The following is a 25,511-nucleotide window of genomic DNA, read 5'->3' as shown; positions in this document are numbered from 1 at the left end:
TTGTTATGAATTAATCAGTTAGGAATTATTAAGATTAATGCTGTGACTATTTAATTTCCTTTCAGGGTACTTCCAGCTCCATTGATGACATTCCAGTTGCAACATAGCTTTATCAAAGCAGCGAGTAAGTGAAGAAATTTTATTTTCCTGTTTCAAGATCAGTGAGGAGTTATAAAGAAAGTGAAATATGACATTAATTTGAGCTGTTAGGTCTGCTGTTTCCAGCAGACACGTGTAGCTTGGTGTCATGATCCTTTTTTTGGCAGCATTATGCAATTGAAAATCAGTTTTATTGTGAGTGAAGTATGTGCCATGCTTATTTTGGAGCATTGTTGCAGAATATAGATCACATTCACCAAGGGTACTTTTCACTGGGCATTGCCAGTGCAAGGTATCAACATGAGAACTTGCATGAATTCATACTTTTCTCCACTCCATTTGTTAAATCCATCTCCCCATGTTGTTCTTCATCCTCACCCCTGCAACATGCCATGATCACCACAAAGACCCCAGTATTCTGACACACGTCCACTGCCTGACTATGCCACAACTGAATTTGATGTAGCAGGACGAAACAGTTGTTTCATCGCCTCTACGTCATATTATTGCCCTCTAGGATGGCACATGAATTTTAAGAGATGGCATTCTTGCATATCGCTCAGGTTTTTATGCCTAACATGCACTTACTGATAAGACCAGCAGGGGATGTTGTGTAATGATTAGGATTACGTAGATTTTAGAACAGTACAGCACAGGAACAGGCCTTTCAATCTACAATGTCTGTGCTGAACATGATGCCAAGTTAATCTCTGCCTGCACGTGATTCACATCATTGGAGGAATTTTCTTTTCTAATCCACGATTCCTCCGTCCTACCCAAGCGGTGACTAGGTGATATGGTACATAGTGAAGAGTGAATCTAGGATTTTCCCTGAATCTAGGATTCAGTATAATTTGTATACTGACCAGATAAAGTTAGTGAAAAATTATTATCAGAACCAAATTTAAGAAGAATGCTTCACACTCCCTCTGTAATGACTGAGTCAAAAGCTTTTGTGAATTCAAAGGGAGGCCAAGTGAAGTGGTTGATGCTGCTTCCATGAACTCTCATGAATTGACATGCAGGGAAAATCAAGTTCCTTGAGCTCCTGGATCTCGTGGCCATTCTTCTCAACCATTCCAAGTGCTTTCTGGTAGTGAATAGAGTGCCTTCATAGATGCTAACTTTGGTGGACATCAGTGGAGTACAGGCACAGTGGATAAGCTCCTATTGATTCCCATCTACAGGCTCCAGCAATGAGACAGTGTATGAAAAGAGCTACCTTTACAGGATTCTTTAGGCTTTTGGGATTGATGTTCTTGTCAATGTTTGGTTGCCTCCTGTGATTTGCCACCATATTGCATCTGCTAAATAAAGACATGAAAACTGTGGTCATTAACTAAAGGGCCATAACAGACCCCATCTCAGTGCAGACCCGTGTCAAGCAAGACCACATTATTGCTCAATCTTTCTGGCTGCTGTGTTGTATATGACCACCATCAGATTGTTGCTGGAGTGAAGTTAATCTGAAGGACAATTGCAAACTTGTTTAGTCAATGTCATCTCTTCTCCAGATCAAGGTTGTCTAACTTCAATATTGAGCTATTTAGGACAGATGCTGGTTGTGCATGCACATAGTCAGAGGCCAAGCTCCAAATCATTATCAACCTCGTGACTGAAGTATATGAGGGAAGGTACCTTGCACTTAATATCTGTAAAACAAAGGCCCTCTATTGATCTGTCCTTGCTATGCAATACTGCATTCCAAAATAAAGATCCACGTGAGATTCTGGAAACCATAAACCACTTCCAATATTTAGAAAACTATCTCTCAATGAAGGCACTTTGATGATGCAATCCCCCATCTCCTCCTGTTCATGAATATTGTATTTTGCCATCTGACACAGAGAGTGTTTGAAGGTCAAGATTTGAAATACAGCTCAAAACTGCAGTAATCCCTGAACTTCACTATACTGCTGAGTCGAGGACTCATTTTCCACACGCACAAGAAAGATGAGCAGCATTATCTTTGTAAAGTCCTCCAAAATCCAGTGCACTAATGTTGGTGACCTTTCCCCAGTAACAAGCTCCTAATTACACATAGTTGGTTCCAGTGGGCAGCCCATGTGTTTTACCAGCATAATCCAATGGATTCCCAAAACATTCTCCTCTGAGTTCCATCATGGCAAGATATTAACAGGGGGAAAGAGGAAATAATTAAATGTGCTCAAAACAATGGTGAAAAATTGTAACATCCCCAAAGATTCCTGGGAATCTGCACCTCGTTCTAGCTGAAACTGTAGAAAGACCATTCAGAATTGCATTGAGATCCTTGAATCTATTTGACAACTGCACAAGAAATCCCAGAAGTACAGACCGCTTCTGAATGAATGAATGAATGAATGAGTTTATTGACCAAGTATGTACACACACAAGGAATGTGCCCTGGTGCTCCGCTCACAAATGACAACACAAACATACAGTTAACAATTAAGAATAAAGCATAAACACATCAAAACAACAAGGATACAACATTACGGTCTAAACATGTGGGTGAAAATAAACCAGAGCATAAAACAAACTACAGACTTTGGTTATTGTGTAGAACTACCACTTGTGAAAAAAAAGCTGATTTTATGTGTGGCTGTGGTTGCTTTGACTGTAGTTCTCAAACTACAAACTTACATGCCCATCGAGCACCTACCACCTCATCTGCAATGGAGCCTCAGCCTATAGAACTGCAAAGGAGATGACTCATCTTTGACCTTGAGTGATTGCTCTCTCAATCATCATCTTTTCAGGCAATGTACAGTCTCAAGAAAGTTAAAGCTATTTTTATGCTGCTTAAGAGGCAAGAAAACTTTAGAAATATTGTGTAAGTTTTCCAAAGAGTCCATTCCTTATCAGCTAAAACCTGATCTGTCATAGACTCAACTCTACCTAAATCATATCTTAGGAGTGAGTTATGCAGTTATGCACAGATATTCTTTCTAGTGATACGTACATACTTGCTCCATTGACATAGCCTCTTCATTAACCTGTTGCTTAGAACTAATAAACCCATGATCCCCCTTGAGTACCATCTTCATGAAATATAGTGTGTAGAAGACTACATTCAATGAATTGTGGCACAGTTTGTTTCCTAGAAGATATTTCTAGATATTATCTGGAGAGGTCTGTTTGAATATGAATTAAAACTCAACCCTACCTCAGGCGACCTGAACATGAGCACTTTTTCTTCCATATGTGACATTATCCTATCCAACCCTGAGGCTGTTGGAATAATGAATGAATGAATGAACGAATGAATGAATGGGTTTATTGGCCAAATACGCAGATACAAGGTATGTGCCTTGGTACTCCGCGCACAATAGACAATAGGTGCAGGAGGAGGCCATTCGGCCCTTCGAGCCAGCACCGCCATTCAATGTGATCATGGCTGATCATTCTCAATCAGTACCCCGTTCCTGCCTTCTCCCAATACCCCCTGACTCCGCTATCCTTAAGAGCTCTATCCAGCTCTCTCTTGAATGCTCCACTGCCTTCTGAGGCAGAGAATTCCACAGATTCACAACTCTCTGACTGAAAAAGGTTTTCCTCATCTCAGTTCTAAATGGCCTACCACTTATTATTAAACTGTGGGACTCCCCCAACATTGGGAACATGTTTCCTGCCTCTAACATGTCCAACCCCTTAATAATCTTATACGTTTCGATAAGATCTCCTCTCATCCTTCTAAATTCCAGTGTATACAAGCCTAGTCGCTCCAGTCTTTCAACATATGATAGTCCTGCCATTCCAGTCCCGCCACAAACGACAACACAAACATAAAGTTAACAATTAAGAATAAAGCATAAACACATCAAAACAATAAGGATACACCATTATGGTCTAAACATGTGGGTGAAAATAACCCAGAGCAAAAAAGAGACTACAGACTTTGGTTATTGAATAGAACTATCACTCGTGGGAAAAAAAGCTGTTTTTATGTCTGGCTGTGGCTGCTTTGACAGTCCGGAGTCTCCTTCCAGAGGGAAGTGCTTCGAAGAGTTTGTGGCCAGGGTGATAGGGGTCAGAGATGATCTTGCCCGCTCGCTTCCTGGCCCTTGCAATGTACAGTTCGTCAATGAGGGGAAGGTTGCAGCCAACAACCTTCTCAGCTGTGCGAACGATCCGTTGCAGCCTCCGGATGTCGTGCTTGGTGGCTGAGCCAAACCAGACCATGATGGAGAAAGTGAGGACGGACTCAATGATAGCAGTATAGAATTGGACCATCATTGCCTGTGGCAGATTGTGTTTCTTCAGTTGCCGCAGGAAATACATCCTCTGTTGGGCCTTTTTGACTGTGGAGTCGATGGTGGCCCCCCATTTAAGGTCCCTGGAGATGATGGTTCCAAGGAACTTAAATGACTCCACAGATGTGACTATGGTGTTGTTGATGGTGAGTGGGGGGGGATCTCTTCGAAAGTCTACAATTAGTTCCACTGTCTTGAGAGCATTGAGCTCCAGGTTGTTGCGATGGCACCAGGACGCCAGCTGTGTCACTTCCCATCTGTAGGCAGATTCCTCCCCATCCTGGATCAGTCCAATCAGGGTAGTGTCATCCGCAAACTTGAGGAGCTTGACAGAGGAGTCTGTGGAGGTGCAGTCGTTGGTGTAGAGAGAGTAAAGAAGAGGGGAGAGTACGCAGCCTTGCGGTGCTCCTATGCTGAGGGTCTGCGGGTCCGAGATGTGCTTTCCCAGCCTCACATGCTGCTTCCTGTCCGTCAGGAAGTTGATGATCCACTGACAGAGGGGTTCAGGCACAGTCAGCTGGGAGAGTTTGTAGTGTAGTAGCTCTGGCACAATGGTGTTAAAAGCAGAGCCAAAGTCCACAAACAGAATCCTGGCATAGGCCCCCTTGTGGTCTAGGTGCTGGAGGATGAAGTGCAGGCCTAGATTGACTGCTTCATCCACCGATCTATTGGCCCTATATGCAAACTGCTGTAATGTTTTTCAGCTGGGCCAGCACAAGTCTTTCAAAGGTCTTCATGACTACAGAGGTAAGTGCGACAGGCCTGTAGCCATTAAGACCAATGATCCTTGTCTGTTTGGGTACAGGGACAATAGTGGAGACCTTGAAGCAGGCAGGGACAGTGCAGGTTTACAGGGACTGATTGAAAATGTCTGTGTAGATCAGTACCAGTTTATTCCATAACATAGAATAAAGTACTTTCTTTGCATCACATTCATAAAGATATAATGAATTGTGATACAATACAATACAATAAGGGTGGCACAGTGGTGCAGCTGGTAGAGCTTCTGCCTCACAACGCCAGAGGCCTGGGTGCTGATGTTAATTGTCACTACTAAGCTAGATTTATTAAACAAATGCAAACTAATGGGCCACCTGTTGTGATCACAAAAACTGCTGCAGGTAAATCACAAATATTGTAATTGTTTTGTTTTGTTTTGATTCTCGCCAGAGATGGACAATCCGGAATCAAGACTCTTGGAGATACATAAATACGTACATCGACTACCAGAGAAGAACAAGACAATGCTGGAAATAACAATAAAGCATTTGGCAAAGTAAGATGACGTTTCCTGATTTTATTTGTTTGAAAGGGTTCTGTCTATTAAGTTTTAACAAATTACTAGACCAAGTGGACCCGTTGGGTCCATTCCTCGTAGAGTGGGGGCAGGGAAGGGGAGAGGGTGTGACTGAGAGGGTGAGGCCCTGGACCCAAAGTCTCTCCTGTGTTGGTGTAACACCCTCAACCCCCCCCCTCCACACTCAATCCCCCTTATGCCCCCTCCTCCCCCACAGACCCACTCCATCCCCCCTAGCCCACCCCAACTTGCCCCTCCTCTGCCCCCACCCCCAGTCCCCCAGCCTTGTCCCCATTCCCACCTCCTCACCCCTATTCCCCCCACCCCCACTCTCTCCTGCCCCCCACTGTCCACCTTTCCCCCCACCCCATTCTCTCTTTCCCCCACCCCCACTCTCCCCTTCCCCCACCCGCACTCTCTCCTCCCCCCACGCCCCCTCCCCTCCACCCACTCGGCTGCCACGCCCACTCCCCTCCGTGGAGCCGTTGGCGGTGAAAAGCACTTACCAGTGCCTATGCGTTCAACGCTGACTGCCGACGTGCGAATCTGCCCCGGGGCAGGGCGAGAGGCGAGAGAGGAGAGAGGGGAGAGGAGAGAGGAGAGAGCGTGGGTGTGCGGCGACCATCTTGTTTTGGCGAGTGAGGAGCAAATGAAATCGAACGTGGCCGATTGTGACTTCATACGCTGAGGACTTTCAGGAAATGGGTTAGAAAGTGAATCTTTAAACTTTAAAATGTTTGTAGCTTTAAAAATGTACCTTCGATTTGAATGAGAGTTATTAGAGATTATGGCCAGGATAATGGCACGGTAGCGCAGCGGTAGAGTTGCTGCTTTACAGCGAATGCAGCGCCGGAGACACAGGTTCGATCCTGACTACGGGTGCTGCACTGTAAGGAGTTTGTACGTTCTCCCCGTGACCTGCGTGGGTTTTCTCCGAGATCTTCGGTTTCCTCCCACACTCCAAAGACGTACAGGTATGTAGGTTAATTGGCTGGGTAAATGTAAAAATTGTCCCTAGTGGGTGTAGGATAGTGTTAATGTACGGGGATCACTGGGCGGCACGGACTTGGAGGGCCGAAAAGGCCTGTTTCCGGCTGTAGATATATGATATGATATGATATGAATGGTGAGTAAGGTGGTGGAAAAATTGTGGCGCTATGGTGTACCGTTTTGGCTGTGCGAAGCACCAAAGTTATGGTGCGCACAGACACACAGAGAGTTTTAGTAATATATATATATATATATAGATATGTTCTTTATATATAGATGTGCCTATAGTGTACCAAAGGTAATAATATCATAGAAATTGTAACATATTTACAAACATTTACTGTGTAGTTTTAACTCGCAGGCTATTTCTTCAAGCCTCAGGCTTTGTAATTTTTATAGGCTGGTTGAAGGCAGTTTTGATAATGGCCCTAATTGTAGTTGGGTATAAGCTGATAATTTTGTGTCCTTTAAAGTCTGTGTTTCACTCAATCATTTTGTAATGGCAGTTTCTATACCATCTCGAAATCCCACTTTGATAGCCATTACTTCTCGGGGATGAAATGTAGTTATAGCTTACGCACACGTCGCACCTTGATATGACAAAACGAATCTTCCAAACTCCTTTTCTTCATTAATTGGTTTTATTAAAGTAGCACAAATCATAGAGTAATAAATCAGTTTACGTATTTTATCAACTGTTTCTTCTTCAAACAATATCTAGAAATTCTTGCAGTTATTACCGTATGATTCTTACAAATATAGCTGGTGCGAGCGCATGGTACGAGCGCGTGGTAAAGAACTGTATGCTCACCATCCTCCGAGTCTAAAACTGACCCACAACCTCTGTTGACACACACTAGCCTCCTCCCATCTAGACACTCCCAATTACGCATTAAGTCACACCCACAAGCAGGCAAAAAAGACATAAACTAGAAATATTAAAACATAGCCATAACACAATGACAATAACTAAATTAAGCATAAATGGCTCCTACACATTTTGAAGGTAGAAAAAATAACTTGTGATTATTAATCAATTAAAAGTTTGAAAGTTGGGTCATGGCTGAAGTACATTATCAAAATACCTTGACTCCGGTACAATTGCCTGTAATATGTACATTTTGGCATAATGATTGTGAAGGTAAAAAAATTAGGAACAAAAATCTAGTTAAGCATCTTAAATCTGATGTCTTTTAGTTGATAAATGTGTTGGTCTTAGATACTATTGTCATTGTAATATTGGCTTTCCAGTGATGGTAGCAGCCGTGTTCTTAAGAGAGAATAGTGTAGGAGTGCTGCGGAGAGGTTAATTGGAAACAGTTTATCTTCTCCAGACAGCTTTTTCTCTGATTGTCAATTTACAAAGTAACTTTTAAGTGGTTCTGCAGTCCCAATCGATATCACTCTATAACCAATTTAGCCCGTGTAATGAATCCAGTGTTCCCCAACTCATCAATCTCATTATATTCAATCAGCATTATGGATAAGCAGATCTATCCATATTTTACCCCTTCACTCCTGATGTGATTTTGGAAAGATATCTACTATAAACAATAATTCTATCGACATTTTAAGTATTTCACTGTGTTATAATTTCCAGTTCTTGGAGAATTTTTCATTGATCATGATATTCTGTATTGACATCATGAAGCCTATTCCTTTTTTAACTTGACACCAATTTTAAATTGACACCAATTTAACTTTTTACAGCAGCATCGTTGTCAATAGAAACATGCACTATGTTGTTCATTGTTGAATTACATTGAGACACCCAGTGAATACCTGTTAATGTTTCTTGTAACATCCTTTATGTAAGCCGTGGTTATTTTGACTTGCCTGTAATTATATTGAACTCGCTAGCTTTATGTAAAATGGCCAGAATTAATAACCTACTCCATGAAGTTGATGCAAGTGATATGGCCATTTTCCTAAAATTTATGTTAAAATCTGTGAATGTGGAAGATGAGCTGATAGTTATATCTTGGTTTGGAGTAAAGGCAGGAATCCAGAATAACTTTTTCATCAGCAAGTTAATTCTTTCTTATCACTTAGCGTGTCCAGTAACCACAAGCAAAATCTGATGACCATGGCAAATCTAGGTGTGGTGTTTGGACCAACGCTATTTAGACCACAGGAGGAGACGATAGCGGCAATCATGGATATCAAGTTTCAGAATATAGTTATTGAGATTTTAATAGAAAACTATGAAAAGGTAAGCCTTTAAAAATAACTTTCTCCAGTGTTTTCCGGCATCCAAAGAATCTTAAAATAAAAGAGTGAAAAGAGTTTCCGGCTCATTCAATCTTGATGGATAATCCAATAGAAACCATGCCCAGTTCTTTTTCTATGGCTCTGTCATTTTTATCCATGTATTTATGCAACTCCCTTTTGAAGATGGTTATTAGTTTAGTTTAGTTTAGAGATACAGCGTGGAAAGAGGCCCTTCGGCCCCCCGAGTCTGCATTGACCAGCGATCCCCATACACTAGCACTATCCTACACACTTTAGGGACAATTTACAATTTTACCAAGCCAATTAGCCTACAAACCTGTACGTCTTTGGAGTGTGGGAGGAAACCGGAGCACTCGTAGAAAACCCACGCAAGTCACGGGGAGAACTTACAAACTCCATATAGAGGCACTGGTAGTCAGGATCGAACCCGGGTTTCTGGCGCTGTAAGGCTGCGCCACCGTGTCACCCCTTACCTCCTTTTGTGTAGCTATTTATTTTAAACCTATGCCCACTCAGCTGTGAATTCTTCAATTACTGCATATAATTTTTTGTAATTTTATAATTATAATTCATAATTTTAAACATCTGTTTCAAATTCTGTTTTTAAAGCCTTCTTTGGGTAACAACTACCATATCAGGCTCTATTGAACTTTAATTCTTATTTCCCAGGAACCATTATAGAAATTATGTCTTCTGTATTTTCTTAACATGTGGTCCACAGAATGCAAGCAGAGTATGTCCACTATCTTTTTAATAAAATTTCCATTTTTAAAACGAACCGCTTTATCTTATCCTGTCTCCCTCAAGGATATATACAGAAATAACCTAGACATCTCTGTTCTCTTGTGTACTCTAAAAAAAATCCAATTTACCTTGCATTATCCGTTGTCAACCCCCAAATCCTTTTTATTTCAGTGCTATGTGGTTGAAAACTCATTTGAGCTTGAGTAAATTGTGTTTACAATCATTTCCTGATCAAATCACAACAATCATGAAATTTAATGAGGCATTTCCTGTTATGAGTTGCCTTTTACAACCCTGAAGCCATTTCAGGGATGCAGGTGATGATGATAATCAGGAAGAAACATGATGTGTTATTCCTATGCAATGTTTCACTCCCTCCCCAATCCTAGCCATGTGTTCCCAATTACCTTTGCTATTGCTTTTCAACACACCTCCCCTCCTATCCATCCCCGCCCACCGCCCGCTGCCCCCCGCCCAGCCCGCAACTCCACTTATGTAGTGTAACATTGCAAACCAGACTATACCAGCCTCTCCAGGTTCAATAGTACCTCTCTGGGATGATCTCTGATTTCTCTCTTCTTTCTCAAAAGCTTGCCTGATTTTTCCCCATCCCATTCAACTGCCGGGTCATTTATCTTTAATTCCCTACTCTTTCTTCCCCTCAAACCTTTCATGTCCTATGCGCAATCTGTTCCTGTTCCCTGTATCTCCCACCCAACACATAGATTGTACTGCTGATATAAGTCCAAGAAATTCAAGGCACTGCTTGATTAACTGTAGTTTAGTGAATTGCTAACCATTTGATCACAAAACAATTTACTTTCTCAATCCATTGTTCTGTTTGGCTTTCATGGAAGTCATCTCACGTAGTTTGAGGTGCAAAACATGTATCATGATAATAATCTGAAGAAATGCTAAATTTTAAATATATCTAGGCAGTACCATACATATTAAGTTTTTTGTAAACTTTGTTTCTTGCTATTATCACCAAATATGTCATCTCTTACATGGTTTAGCTTAATAGGCAAGGCTTAGAAGGTAAATGGAATTAGTATACATGGTCAATATCTTCGGCAGAGACTGTAGGCAAAGGGCCTGTTTTTGTGCTATCTGCAACTCTAGAACTGCAATATTGTTTACACTGCTGTTAATGTCTAATCTTCAGAGACTATATACAAATTTATATGCTTTAGCTGTGTTAAAAAAATGTTGAAAGCTGAAGCACAAATGCCACCATTTCAATATAAAAAGGGCAATGTGTAGTAAATAGGATAGATTGTATGCAGCTGAAACAGCTGCAGCCTGAAAACATATCCAGTGATATCAATACACTAACATGCTGTCTTTAAAACTCTGGAGAAGGTTTTGGTGATCTTTGGTTGGAGACATAGGAATCTGACAGGATTTTTATTCCTGAATATTCTCCAGTGAATCCAATTGGAAATGCACAATTAACAATGATGGTCTAATTGAATGATGACTGTATTGCCTTGACTAAGAAGTGTTCTGGTTTGGAATACAAAGTTGTCATTGGCGAATGCACAAAAGCTCATTCCAGAAAGTTAATGTGCCAGACAGCTGTGGAGTCATGTTTCAACGAGGGAAGGGGAGAACATTGTTTGTTGGTAAATCTTTAAAGAGGATAGTAGTTTGATTATTGCCTGCATTGACATTTTTAATGCATGTAAGGATTTCTTTCATTCATAGATTTTCCAAATGATACCAGACACAGCAACAGTGCAACCAAATCCACTACTAAATTCTGCACAGAAAAAGATTACAGAGACTAAAACTGCCTTGTGCAGCCAGAGACCTTTAATGGTGTTTCAGACAATATCAAATGAAAATGGTAAGTTAATGGATCTGCTGTAAGTGCTGTGATAATAGTTCCCAATTTCTTTTATCTTGACCACGATTTATGTATTTATTCTTCAACATAATCTAAACAATATATCCACTTATAATAGATGTATATTTTCACATTTATAAAATCAATATTTTGTTTCTTAAAGATTTTGCAATTTGGTTTTCTTTGCTTCTATCAGTTTACATCCAGCACTTAGGACCAACTGATATTTATACAATGAAAAAAAACAAATATTCTGCATGAGTAGCTGCGATATTGCAGGCAAGGAATCAGAAATTTCTTGTACAACTGCGCTGGATAAAATGACCTCTTTCATCAAAGTGTGTAAGAAAATAACTGCAGATGCTGGTACAAATTGAAGGTATTTATTCACAAAATGCTGGAGTAACTCAGCCGGTCAGGCAGCATCTCAGGAGAGAAGGAATGGGTGACGTTCCGGGTCGGGTCAAAGCACGTTTTGTGTGGTTAGAAAATAAGTTTGACCACAGTTACATTTCATTTTTGTTCAATTGTAATTAAACAACTGCTTTGTCTATGCCTATGTTTAGCAAATTACAATGAATTGCAGGAAAGTGCTTAAAGTACATGGGATGCTGACCGCAAATATTTGAATATCGCTGTTGGTATATGTTAGCATTCAGCTTCTTTCAAGTTCTGCCTATTACCATTTTCCTCCATGATATTTTCTGTATATACAGCCAAAATACACAGTTGTGTATCTGAAGTGTTTGTGTAGACATTTTAATCCTATAGCGCCACTGGATTTTTCATATTATCTGTCCACAAAAGATCTTGATTAAAATGTATTCTTCTAAAAAGATTCAAGCTAAGTTAGTTACTTTGACCTTTTCCTTAGCCAGGTATTTGTGTGTATCTGTACACTGTGGATGACTTGATTGTAACCATGTATAGTATTTCTGCTGACTAGATAGCACACAATAAAAAACTTTTCCTATACACATGACAATAAACTAAACTAAAGAATAAATTGAAAAATGTCCCAAATGTTTTGTTGCAAATGCAAAACGTAGACAGAGACATTTAAAAATAGTTTAAATTGACTTAACTAAAAAAACTTAAAAATATATTAAACTTCTTTATATCAATTAAAACCCTAAATATTCAATGAATTACAGTAAAGGAAAAGCTTAACCAAAATTCAACTTATGAATAAAGATTGGCAATCCTATTCAAGTGAAGGGGGTATTGCTGTGTCTTGCATACCTGCCATGGCTGGGCTAAATCTAAAAGAGCAAATGAGTAGGTCAAAGGTAAACACAAAATGCTGGAGTAACTCAGCGGGTCAGGCAGCATCACTGGAGAGAAGGAATGAGTAGGTCAGATGTGTGTGAAAGATATATTACATGGTGTTTGTGAAGGGTAGCCACTGAAAGTAATATTAGAATACATTGTGGAAAATAATCACGGCATTTAATATGTCGGAATTATTAAATATACATTTCATGCTGGTCAGTTCTGCTCGGATTCAGGGTCAATCCGCAGATTAATTAGCATCTGCGACCAGTTTGAGTTGCCACGGGAGCCAGGGTAAACCACAGGAAAAGCAAGGCCAAGCTCTTTGGCAACTGGCCCGACAAATCTTCCATCTGTTTCACCATCAAGCCGGACTTCTTGTAGGTGCTGGGGATCTGGTTCGGGGGGGCTGAAGCGTGTGACAAGAATTTACCGGGGCGGACAGCCAGGGTGGGGAAGAAACTGGAGCTGTGGAAGCAGCACTCCCTCTCCATCCCGGGGAAGAATCTGGTCATCAGGTGTGAGGTGCTCACTGGGCTGCTGTACTTGGCACAAGTGTGGCCTGTCCCTCCCTCCTACGCCACGGGGATCACCCGGGCCGTCTTCCAGTTCATCTGGGGGTCAAGGATGGACTGGGTGCGTCAGGCAACAATGCACAAGTCGGCAGACAACGGGAGTAAAAGCATGCCCAACGTCGCCCTCATCCCGTTGGCCACCTTCATGTGTGGCTGCATCAGGTGGAGTGTAGAGCCAAGGCACGTGAGCACCGTGTCACTACCTGCTGAGGTTCTACCTGTCCCCGGTGTTGCGAAGGATGGGCCTGGCGCAGATGCCATGCAATGTGCTAGTCAGCTGGACATTGGCCACACCATCTGTCGTTCGTGGAAAGGTTCTTCCGGACCAACACCATTGACCACAAGTCCATCGGGTAATGGTCAGCACGGAACGCCCTGCCAGTACTGCAGGAAAATGACTCCATGGATCCTGTGGCGTGGTTCCCAGAGCAGACTGCCCAATTTGTCTGGCGAAATGCCTCATCGCCAGAACTCACCAACAAGCACCAAGACCTGGCTTGGCTGGCAGTGAGCGGAAACATAGAAACATAGAAAATAGGTGCAGGAGTAGGTCATTCGGCCCTTCGAGCCTGCACCGCCATTCAATATGATCATGGCTGATCATCCAACTCAGTATCCCGTACCTGCCTTCTCTCCATACCCCCTGACCCCTTTTGCCACAAGGGCCACATCTAACTCCCTCTTAAATATAGCCAAATGAACTGTACTTTCTGTGGCAGAGAATTCCACAGATTCACCACTCTCTGTGTGAAATAAAACTTTCTCGTCTCGGTCCTAAAAGACTTCCCCCTTATCCTTAAACTGTGACCCCTTATTCTGGACTTCCCCAACATCGGGAACAATCTTCCTGCATCTAGCCTATCCAACCCCTTAAGAATTTTGTAAGTTTCTATAAGATCCCCCCTCAATCTTCTAAATTCCAGTGAGTACAAGCCGAGTCTATCCAGTCTTTCTTCATATGAAAGTCCTGCCATCCCAGGAATCAATCTGGTGAACCTTCTCTGTACTCCCTCTATGGCAAGAATGTCTTTCCTCAGATTAGGAGACCAAAACTACGCAATACTCCAGGTGTGGTCTCACCAATGCCCTGTACAACTGCAGCAGAACCTCCCTGCTCCTATACTCAAATCCCCTCGCTATGAATGCCAACATACCATTCGCTTTCTTCACTGCCTGCTGCACCTGCATGACTACTTTCAATGACTGGTGTACCACGACACCCAGGTCTCGTTGCATCTCTCCTTCTCCTAATCGGCCACCATTCAGATAATAGTCTGCTTTCCTGTTCTTGCCACCAAAGTGGATAACCTCACATTTATCCACATTATACTGCATCTGCCATGCATTTGCCCACTCACCTAACCTATCCAAGTCACGTTGCAGCCTCCTAGCATCCTCCTCACAGCTAACACTGCCCCCCAGCTTCTTGTCATCCGCAAACTTGGAGATGTTGCATTCAATTCCCTCGTCCAAATCATTAATATACATTGTAAATAACTGGGGTCCCAGCACTGAGCCTTGCGGTACCCCACTAGTCACTGCCTGCCATTCTGAAAAGGACCCGTTTATTCCTACTCTTTGCTTCCCGTCTGCCAGCCAGTCCTCTATCCACATCAATACTGAACCCACAATACCGTGTGCTGTAAGTTTGCATACTAATCTCTTATGTGGGACCTTGTCGAAAGCCTTCTGGAAGTCCAGATATAACACATCCACTGGTTCTCCCAGTCAGATCCTTCCTGCACCGCCGGAACCTCACCACCAGCGCAGGCTGCCCTCAGGACGGCTGCTATGGAGAGAAGACTGTTGCCCCCCTCTTCACAGAGTGTGGATTTGCCAAGAGAGTCTGGAGAGGTTTGCAAGGGTCCCTGTCATGATTTATTCCGAACAGCTCCGTCACAGAGGATATGATTTACGGACTGTTCCCAGAGACGCATTCAGAGACTGACATCGAGTGCTGCTGTAAGGTCATTAACTCGGTGAAAGATGCTCTTTGGTCTGCCCGAGCTTTGTCGACCTCCCAGCAGAGTGAGATGTCCATCGGGGAATGTTGCCGACTGGCCCGCTGCAAACTGCAGGAGTACATGCTGCAGGACGCACTGAAGCTTGGTGCAGCCAATACCAAGGCTCTGTGGGGGAGGGCCACAGTCCAGGGACCTTCCGCTGCTGGACATGGGGGGCAGGGTGTTGTGCAGACACCCCTCAAAGTAATGGATGGGATTCCACGCCAGTGGGCCACTTGAGTGGCAAGGGTGGGGGGTAATTTTGTGTAATTGGTGTATTGAATGTATGTATTGAATGTATGTATTGAATATATATATATATAGCCTCCGAGAATGTCGGGTGGAGTTTTGTAAGGAACATGTTTTGTATATATTTCTTGAATAAAGTGTATTTTGAAATTTAAAAAAAGTTGTTCCTGAACCTGGTGGTGTGGAACTTCAAGTTTCAAGCATCAAAATTCAAGGAATTTTAATCTGCTAACTCTCCACCGCTGACCCACCAATGAAATCTGGCACATGGTCTCTGACTTCTCCTTTCTGAAGTCTTGTAACTTATGAGTTCCATTATGTAAAATAGGTTTCACACTTTCAGGATTTCTAAAAAATTTCACGGCCAATTGATTTCTTTGTGACTTGGAATTATTTGTTAACGAAAACAAAAAAAAACTTGCAGGTACTTGAAATCTGAAATAAAATCAGGAATGCAGGAGTTAGCATTGTAGGTTAAAGACACTTTGCCAGAACATGCTAAGCGTGTATTCACAGAGTAAGAGAGAGCATCACATTTGAAAGATGGCGCTTCTGATAAAACAGTGTACTGTGAGAGATCCACTGACGTTATGTATGGTTTGGAGTTTGTAAAATGTGTGCAGGATAGTTTTTTGCAGCAATACGTAGAGGTGCCTACCAGAGAAGGGGCAGTGTTGGACCTCCTGTTAGGAAATGAGATGGGTCAGGTGACGGAGGTATGTGTTGAGGAGCACTTTGGGTCTAGTGATCATAATGCCATTAGTTTCAATATCATCTTTGAACACTTTTGAAGAATATAAAAGTGGATAAGTCTCCAGGTCCTGATAGGATATTCCCGAGGACATTGAGGGAAGTTAGTGCAGAAATAGCAGGGGCTATGACGGAAATATTTCAAACGTCATTAGAAACAGGGATGGTGCCGGAAGATTGGCGCATTGCGCATGTTGTGCCTTTGTTTAAAAAAGGTTCTAAAAGTAAACCTAGCAATTATAGACCTATTAGTTTGACGTCTGTGGTGGGAAAATTAATGGAAAAGATACTTAGGGACAATATATATAATTATTTGGATAATCAAGGCCTGATTAGAAACAGTCAACATGGATTTGTGCCTGGAAGGTCATGTTTGACTAATCTTCTTGAATTTTTTGAAGAGGTTACCAGGGAAATTGATAAGGGCAAGGCTGTGGATGTTGTCTATATGGACTTCAGTAAGGCATTTGACAAGGTTCCACATGGAAGGTTGATTAAGAAGGTTAAATCGTTGGGTATTAATAGTGAGGTTGCAAGATGGATTCAACAATGGCTGAATGGGAGATACCAGAGGGTAACGGTTGACAATTGTATGTCAGGTTGGAGGCCAGTGTCTAGTGGAGTGCCCCAAGGATCTGTGTTGGGTCCACTGTTGTTTGTCATTTACATTAATGATCTGGATGATGGTGTGGCAAATTGGATTAGTAAATATGCAGATGATACTAAGATAGGTGGAGTAGTTGATAGTGAGGTAGATTTTCAAAGTCTACAGAGAGACTTGGGCCTTTTGGAAGGGTGGGCTGAAAGATGGCAGATGGAGTTTAATGCTGATAAGTGTGAGGTGCTGCATTTTGGTAGGACAAATCAAAATAGGACGTACAGGGTAAATGGTAGGGAATTGAGGAATGCAGTGGAACAGAGGGATCTGGGAATAACTGGGCATTGTTCCCTGAAGGTGGAATCTCATGTGGATAGGGTGGTGAAGAAGGCGTTTGGTATGCTTGCCTTTATAAATCAGAGCATCGAGTATAGAAGTTGGGATGTAATGTTGAAATTGTACAGGGCATTGGTGAGGCCAAATCTGGAGTATGGTGTGCAGTTCTGGTCGCCAAATTATAGGAAGGATGTCGACAAAATGGAGAGGGTACAGAGGAGATTTACTAGAATGTTGCCTGGGTTTCAGCACTTAGGCTACAGAGAGAGGTTGAACAGGTTGGGTCTTTATTCTTTGGAGCGTAGAAGGTTGAGGGGGGACTTGATAGAGGTTTTTAAAATTTTGAGAGGGACGGACAGAGTTGACGTGGGTAGGCTTTTCCCTTTGAGAGTGGGGAAGATTCCAACAAGGGGACATAGCTTCAGAATTGAGGGACAAAGGTTTAGGGGTAACATGAGGGGGAACTTCTTTACTCAGAGGGTTGTGGCTGTATGGTCGGCGTGGACTGGTAGGGCCGGACAGGCCTGTTTCCATGCTGTAGTTGTTATATGTTATATGTTATATGTACTCAAATCCTATCATCACCAGCTTCAGATTCAGTACCAGCTTTTCTGAAAGTGTTTGATATAAAAGTCCAATTACATTTATATATTTTATATAGATTGTAAAATATAAAATTGCACATCTTTGTTCAAATGGAACCAGGTCCCCTAACTTTTTCATATTCTATTTATTCATTTATCAAGTGCTTAGGCATTGGATGTTAATTTCTTTAATATATTCTGAGTGTTTACTATACTTATGAAAGCCAAGAGTACATTTCATATTTAATTGGATTTGCAGCTGCCAATCCCTAAGAAAACAAGGACAGAAATCTCTGGGGCATGCATATAATTTCTGAATTATTGCTAGGAAACAAACCAATCACTTACAATTTTCAGAATCAAGCATTAGTTTTTTGCTTCTATATTCACCTGCACGTGCCAATATTTTTGTTTGTTTTCAAATATCTGTCCAACAACTTCCCAATCAAGAGGAGATATTGGCTCCAGTTCCTACAGACCTCCTTATAATCCACCTTCAGGAGTCTCCCGGGACCTCCTCTCTCACCTCTGTCTTCAATCCTCTGCCCCACCAGTCCAAGGTTTTGCCATTCATTCCCCAGAGCTACCTGCATGACCTGTCTTCTGCACTGATGGGGAATGATGGAGGACCTCTGCTGTGAGCAATGCTATAAACCTTACATGCTATAGAATAACCGAACCCTGTGGATTATTTTGTGAGCCAAACCAGGAGATGCTGTAATTTAACGGCCTGTGAACGATGGTTTGGTCCTCCCTGTTTTTGCGTCAAATCTCCCAGTCAGGCCTTAAATGCATTATGATTGCTGTTTAATTCTCAAACAATTAGCAGCCCTTTTTTTATGTTATTAATAGAATTTTCATTTAGTTTGTTATTGTACCTTAGTTTAAAGGACCTGTTATTGCGATTATTATCAATATTGCACTACCTTTATTTTCAATACTGCACTACCTTTCACGACTATAAAGGTTACGTTCATTTAATCTTTTCTCGAATTCTTACATTTGAAACCAACAGTTTTTCTTTGCTCTTTGTCTGTAAATATCAGCAGTTTCATAATGACCATTGGCTCACTGTATATTACCACAAATTGCAGTAAAACTCCATTGTGAGAAGGAATTATTAATATACAGTAAAAAAAAAAAATTTTTTTTAGTGCAAGGGCTTGGGTTCCAGATCGGCAAATTTTCTGGACAGTTAGATGTTATGAAAAAACAAACTTTTTTTTTAAGGTGTTGTGAAGTTTAATAAGCTTCCCAGTAAAGCATATGTTTAAAGGGAGTGGTATAACCAGGGCTCTCGAGGCCACAGAGAGTTGAAAGGGAGCAGACAAACAGGACCCCTGCCAAGTCAGAAGGCAGCATGACAAACGTTAACTGATGGGCTAGACACTGAACAGTTGGGATTTCTAAATGGCCAAATCGCAGATTATTGATGTTTTACTGTACCATTATCAAATAATTTTAAAAGGTTTAACTGATCTGCTAGATTTTGCATTTGGGGATAGTGTCTAAACAGTAACAACCAAACTAATTAATTCCTATTGAACAAACTCCATTCTGATCAACTTCTTCCTTAATATTCATTACTCTTGCATTACTTGTCCATGAAGAATTTGCAGATTTTGTGTTATGCAATCTCTACCTGTTTAGTCATTACTGCATCATTTTGCATGTAATAAATGCCAGGGTACGTCGTTAAATGGTTGATGATATCAGTTGCTAGACCGTTGCCATATAGGAGTTGACTCGGTTGTCCAAAATCTGCCCTCTTTTATCCTGTTCTACTTCATCACTGCAGCGAAAGCCTCAAATTTAGATCTGAAAAAATATCTTCAGAAAACAACACTACAATATTTCACAGGTGTCACAATAATCTATTTGGAATGGAGCTGATAGATATCAAAACCCTGTGGTTGTCTAACTCTTTTTAAACGAATTTCCTATGTAGCACGATTTCATCGTTTCAGTGGTGTAAGTATCCTCATTTGTGCAACTGAGGTAAAATTTAAAGCATTTTATTTGGGAGATTACTGGTTTTTCTTGAAATATAGATTGATCTGAGTGATAGATAATCTGTCAGAACTTGAATCAGGCCAATTGTTTGTTCCCATGGTTTCATGAGCTTTTGAATCTGAGCTGACACCTCTCCTGTTTAAATCTCAGTTGATACTGAAAGACTTTGTTCATTATAGAATTCTGGATAATCCTTTGTTGTTACATTTAGACTTACAAGTCTTACCAGATATACTTCAAGTCAGCTTTAGATTACTTTAAGTTAGCATTAGAAAGCATGCAGAAGAGATTCACCAAGACGTTGCGTGGAGTGGGAGAGCTTACAAGGAGAGATTGGAGAGGCTGCATTTGTTTACCTTGGAGTGTAGAATTGTGCTATTTTGTGGTAGTGTCAACAATGTTTTGCAGTTGCTGAAACATAAGCATCTTGGCCCTGTTCCTCCAAAAAGTGTATTGTTGCAGACTTTCTAGAGGAGACTTTGTAAACAATCACTAACTTAATGTGAATTTTAATGTTTTCCATACATTTCTCACTAAAATTTTTTTTAAAATTAGGTATAATTGAGTCTTTGGGGTATTTCAAGGAAAAAACTACTTCTGAACAGTCACTGGGCTTATTTTAAAATATGCATCGGGTCTATTTCACATGTGATTCAGAATTAATAATTTACCTTTTGGATAAAAATCACCATTTTTAAAAACTTGTCTTAAAGTTTATGTTTGATTCTCACCACTGTAATTAAAATAAATCTGGAATGATGTCAGTAAAGGTGAGACTGAGAAACAGCAGCTCGTCCTCTGCCTTGGCATTTTTCTGCCCTCAGGACTTGGGATTGAATACAGCAGTTATGGATAACCAGTCGTGATGTAAGGTTCTAATATAACATTAGCTCAGTTTTTTCTCTCCACTGATTCTGCCTGATTTGATGGGTACTTTTGTACCTTTCTCAGTTGTTTCAGATTTCAAGCAACTGCAGTGGGTTACATCTCAACGTGTTCATTTGTTTTGTTAATGTCTAACTACTCTCGTCAGACAATCTTGGGCTCCACCACATCACAGACATTTCCTTTCTATCCAACCTCCACTTCGCACCTTAAAATATTCTAACTTTTCCAGTTTTGAAAAAACACTGAGATCTAAAATCAAATTTTACTCTACAGATGCTGTCTGACCTACTGAACATTTCTAGCATTTTCTGTTTTTGTTTAAGAAAAATAAATGGTTAACCACATAGACTTTTGGGTACTTTGAATCTTGTGAAAGCCCTGCCCTCATCGGAGTTTGACTTTGATGGAATTGTCTGCATGTTGTGCGACTCTTCAACAGCAAAGGAAGTATCGCTACATTCATCTTTAATCCTATCATCAGTGTCTTTCTGCTCTTCCATTCAGCTGCAATGGTATCTTATTAGATTTTACAATTTCTGTCAAGTATGCTCAAAAACTGATTACCTGAGCAAGTTGTGTGTTATATCAAGAAATATCTGGAGCTTGCCACTCCTTGAGTTGCCAATGTTGGTGAGCCTATGTCGTAGGTCAAGTTTCTCTTTTCTACAGTTTCCTTTATTTTTAAAATGTTGTATAATTTATCTTTTATAGATCTGTTTTTGTATGTTGCCAGAGTCTATGTGCCTGTAATACTGCTGTAAGCTAGATTTTCTTTGTACTTGTACCTCACTGTACTTATACATATGACATCAACTTGCCTTGACGAGTTGAACTTTGCCTCGATATTAAATCTGAAGTTATAGTGATAATGCCAGAATTAAAAAAGAAGCAGACATCAGTTCTATTGGTGCAAAATTTTAATTGTTTTTAAAAGTATTTCCACAGCAAAATGGCAGCTTGTGCACAGTTTCTTTAGGCATCTGCCACTTTTAAAAAACTGGTTGCTGCAAAAGAGAAGAGACAATCACATGGTCAAATATTTATTTTCCCTTTTCAACTACATCTGACTTTCTTTTTTTTTACTCCTATATGGTCATAATTTATCTGGAGAACATGTGAGATCTTGCCTTGAGCCTCTAATTAATTACCTATTTTAGAATTTTAATATGCAGATACAAGGAACATAAATGTAGCAAAGTAGGTATATGGTGTTGGGATTGGTAATAATTTCTTAAATCTGGATTTGAAATGAGAACTACCTTTTACTGTCTCCATTTCTCCTTGCAGCGGAAAAACTGGTTTGCTTGTTAAAAGACAGTTGTGCTGAGATGATTCTAGCTTTTGAAGCCATTTTGAATGTTCAGATAGTAAAATAAATCATTTGTGCACCATCTGTACACTGAATATATTGGGCGGTGTAAGAGTAGAACAGGGCAATTTAAATGCTTAATATTGAAATCAAAATGAAAATAGTTTGATTACATTTTGTAGATGAGCTGTTCATAAATAGTAATTAAAGACTGTGTAATCTTCTGGTATTTGAGAAATGTGTCATATTTAAACAAGGGTATATTTATCTTAACAGAAAAGCAGAACAGCATTGCAATTTCCAGTAATGTATCGCCGTTTGTTCCAACTGTGAATGCTACATCCACTTCTAAAACCAATCGACAAAGTGTACATAGTCTTGGATCTAGTGACGCCGAAGTGTGCACAATAAAACTAGATCGACCAAATTCTTTGTAAGTACCTCAAATGTCATATATCCCTTTGTATGTAGTAATATCTATTGATCGAGAGAACAACAATGTTTTTTTGGTTAAAAGTAATATGTCCTTTACTGCACATATTTTACCGGTCATGTCGTTTTTGTTCATAACTAGCTGCTGGACCTGGCATTGTTCAGATTATTTTGCTTGCAGTATTAATGTTTGCATTAATTTCCAAACAATCAGCTTTTATAACATTCAATGCTAAATTAAACTTAAATATATAATCGCAGGTTTAAAATTATGTAGTTCAAATAAAGTTACCAATAAAAGCATTAACACTGCAATTAAATAAGTATACATAAATCGATTTAATATAGTTCTCTTTAAGTATGTACCTATAGACAATGTGTAAATTTACTTGATCTCACTGTTGAAGTGGTTCAGAATATGCTATATTTCTTTTGAATTTGGTGTAAACATTATCCTAACTCTGGAGCAACCAACATATAACTGATTAAGGGAAAAGCATTGAGTATCTCTAAAGGTCTAAAGTCTAAACTTTTAGTGATTGTCCTTATGCCTTGCTAAGGTTCATAGCAAATCTAAGTTGTGACAGAATGCTGATCACTTGAATTGAAAAGGTAGTTCAGATGGGATAATTGGTATGCAAGAAATGAGGACATTTTCTCCAATAGTTATTATTATTGTAATTTCTGAACTCATAATCTTGTGCCATTGCATGGGATTGGTGATTGAAATTTTGAGTAGTATTATTGGAGTTCCTTCTTTTCCTTTAAGATTTATGTGATGGCCCAACAGATGGTAAGTGTTTAAAAATTCTACAGGAATATGAACAGCCTCATCAATGTCTGCCACATGTCAATAGATTTATATTGTGCAGAATGGGAAGCATCAAATGATGGTATTCATTTATGGCCTGCACTGTATCATTTTTTGGGTGCTAAAATCGCCCCTTTACACTACCATAGGTAATTCAAATAGCATTGAGTGACATTTGGGAAAACGGCTTACATCAGGTCATGAAATGATGTAACAATTCGACCCAGGGTTTAGTCAAAAGCATTTATGTTGAGTGTGTTTAATTTCCCCATTTCCTAATTTGAGTAAAGTGAAACCAAACTCCCTTACAGATGGATCACCTATTAAATGTGTTTGCATTTTGGTTTTCAAGTGCAATTGTTTAATATTTCTCCAAATATATGATGCTTTAATGTAGGCTTTCAATTTATCTGCTTTAGTATATCATGGAATGACTGATAGCATTTGATGAAGGTTTCTAGCTAACACTAATGTAACACCTTCCATTAATTTATTATGATGTCTCAGATCTTGCAATTTCCAATCTAAAACATCAGTGGTTGCTTTGTGATCCATTGTACATTTATCCCAGGCAATAAGCATGCAGTCTTTGAGAGTTTTTAAATTTGTATTTGCCCAACCAATGTCTTCATATTTGTCAAATTTAAAGAGCGTTTCAAAGCCATATTTGCCATTTTTCCCTGTCAAAAGTGTTATAATTATGCCTGACAATGCCATGCCCGACAACGCAATGCCAGGGCAATCATATTATGTCTATGAACTTGAGATAAAAGTAGATTAAGAAGAAAAGTTTTCCCATTTACATCAGAAGCATTCAAGAATAATGATTCCTTGGCCAATGAAAACAATATCTAATGCATTTCTTTGGTATCTCGCTCTTGGGTATGTTTGTCTAACTTGTTTAAGTTGTAACTAATTTCCTGCTGAAATTCTGTGCACCAACTTGGGTTTTTTTCGTGGTTCAGTTTTGTTTTGCCCATTTTTAAATACTTTGATCAATGAAATAGGGGTAAATATACTTATTGACTTGATGCTTAGCTTAGTTGCTTATAGCTTTGTAAATCAACCAATATTTAGATCTATTTGAGGTCAAAGAAATTAATATCGGGCAATGCATCCGACAATGACTCACCACGATTGTCTATTTCGCATTACTACCTATGACAAATTTGCACCACATTTACTTAATTTGTGCTTGTTTCTGTTTCAGTTCTTCACATTTGTATTAGCTGCTGAAGTGTACCAAATGATTGTAGTGAAGATTTTCTCTTACTATTTATCACCTTCATCCGTCTTCACAGCTGATGAAATTTGAATACGGTGTTGGGAAAATATTTCTTTATGTTATAAAAATAACAGATTCCAACTGTTATTTTTAGGCATTATCACCCAATAGCACTCCTGGACCCCTTTAGAAACTTGCCAGTAAATAAAACCATCTGGGATTTGCACGATCTGAAGCAACTAGTGATGGACCATATAAGCCCAATCTGTTTGCATTTATTCCTACTAGTTTATGAATTGGTTATTTGTTCTTCCCAGGGCTCTGTGGTCAGGCTATGCAACTTTGGCAGCTCGGTTCAGAAAAAGGTGAAAGAAGAATGATGCATGGTACAGGTTCTTTGCATAGTGTTGCACGTACAAAACATCTTTCAAATTCGAATGTTACCCCTTTGGCAAGGAGGAGAATGAAAACTGCTTATTAATTTACAGCTGTTTCATAAAGTAGCATTAATCCTGTGCAGTCTGCTTGTGTTGGAGAAAGGGAAGAGGAATAAATTAACCGTGTCCTGCAACTCTTTGAGCCATTGACGTATCCATATTATTTAGTCTGTGTGAACCAGTTATACATTATGGATTAGCCCAACAGATTGATACCTCCCCATTATTTCTACTTTTTACATTATTACATGTGTCATTTGTGTATTAGTACTACAAGAAAGAAAGAATGTGCTACCAAAAACTATCAACATCCACTGTCTCGCCAGAGGCCCCAATACTCATTTTGGAAAATCTGACCATCAGGCTGTATTCCTATTCACAAGCAGAAACTGAAGTATGAGGATCCAGTACAGAAAGCTGTACAGTGCTGGTCTGAGGAAACAGGAGCTCCTACATGACTGGTCTACATTCAAGCAATCAGCAGCTAGCCAAAATGAGTATGCCACTGCTGTCACATATTTCATCAGTGAATGTGTAGCAAACAGCACGCCAAAGGAATCAATCTGTCTTCCCCAATCAGAAA

At 40.1% G+C, this 25,511-nt stretch overlaps 1 protein-coding gene across 2 annotated transcripts in view; it reads left to right on the top strand.

Moving 5' to 3' along the window:
• The window catches only part of LOC144600054 (rho GTPase-activating protein 26-like), a 133,790-nt gene that overhangs the window by 78,710 nt on the left and 29,569 nt on the right, over window positions 1–25,511 (top strand). For both annotated transcript variants that reach the window (XM_078411415.1, XM_078411416.1), the window contains exons 17-21: window positions 66–124; window positions 5,505–5,610; window positions 8,674–8,833; window positions 11,305–11,446; window positions 22,300–22,456. In XM_078411415.1, the coding sequence (XP_078267541.1) occupies window positions 66–124; window positions 5,505–5,610; window positions 8,674–8,833; window positions 11,305–11,446; window positions 22,300–22,456 (624 nt within the window). The remainder of the gene's footprint in view (window positions 1–65; window positions 125–5,504; window positions 5,611–8,673; window positions 8,834–11,304; window positions 11,447–22,299; window positions 22,457–25,511) is intronic.

The sequence above is a fragment of the Rhinoraja longicauda genome, chromosome 14 (assembly GCF_053455715.1).
Source record: "Rhinoraja longicauda isolate Sanriku21f chromosome 14, sRhiLon1.1, whole genome shotgun sequence".
Classification (NCBI taxonomy): Eukaryota; Metazoa; Chordata; class Chondrichthyes; order Rajiformes; family Arhynchobatidae; genus Rhinoraja; species Rhinoraja longicauda.
Note: the sequence above shows the minus strand (reverse complement) of the source record. Positions and strands in the feature narration are given on the sequence as shown.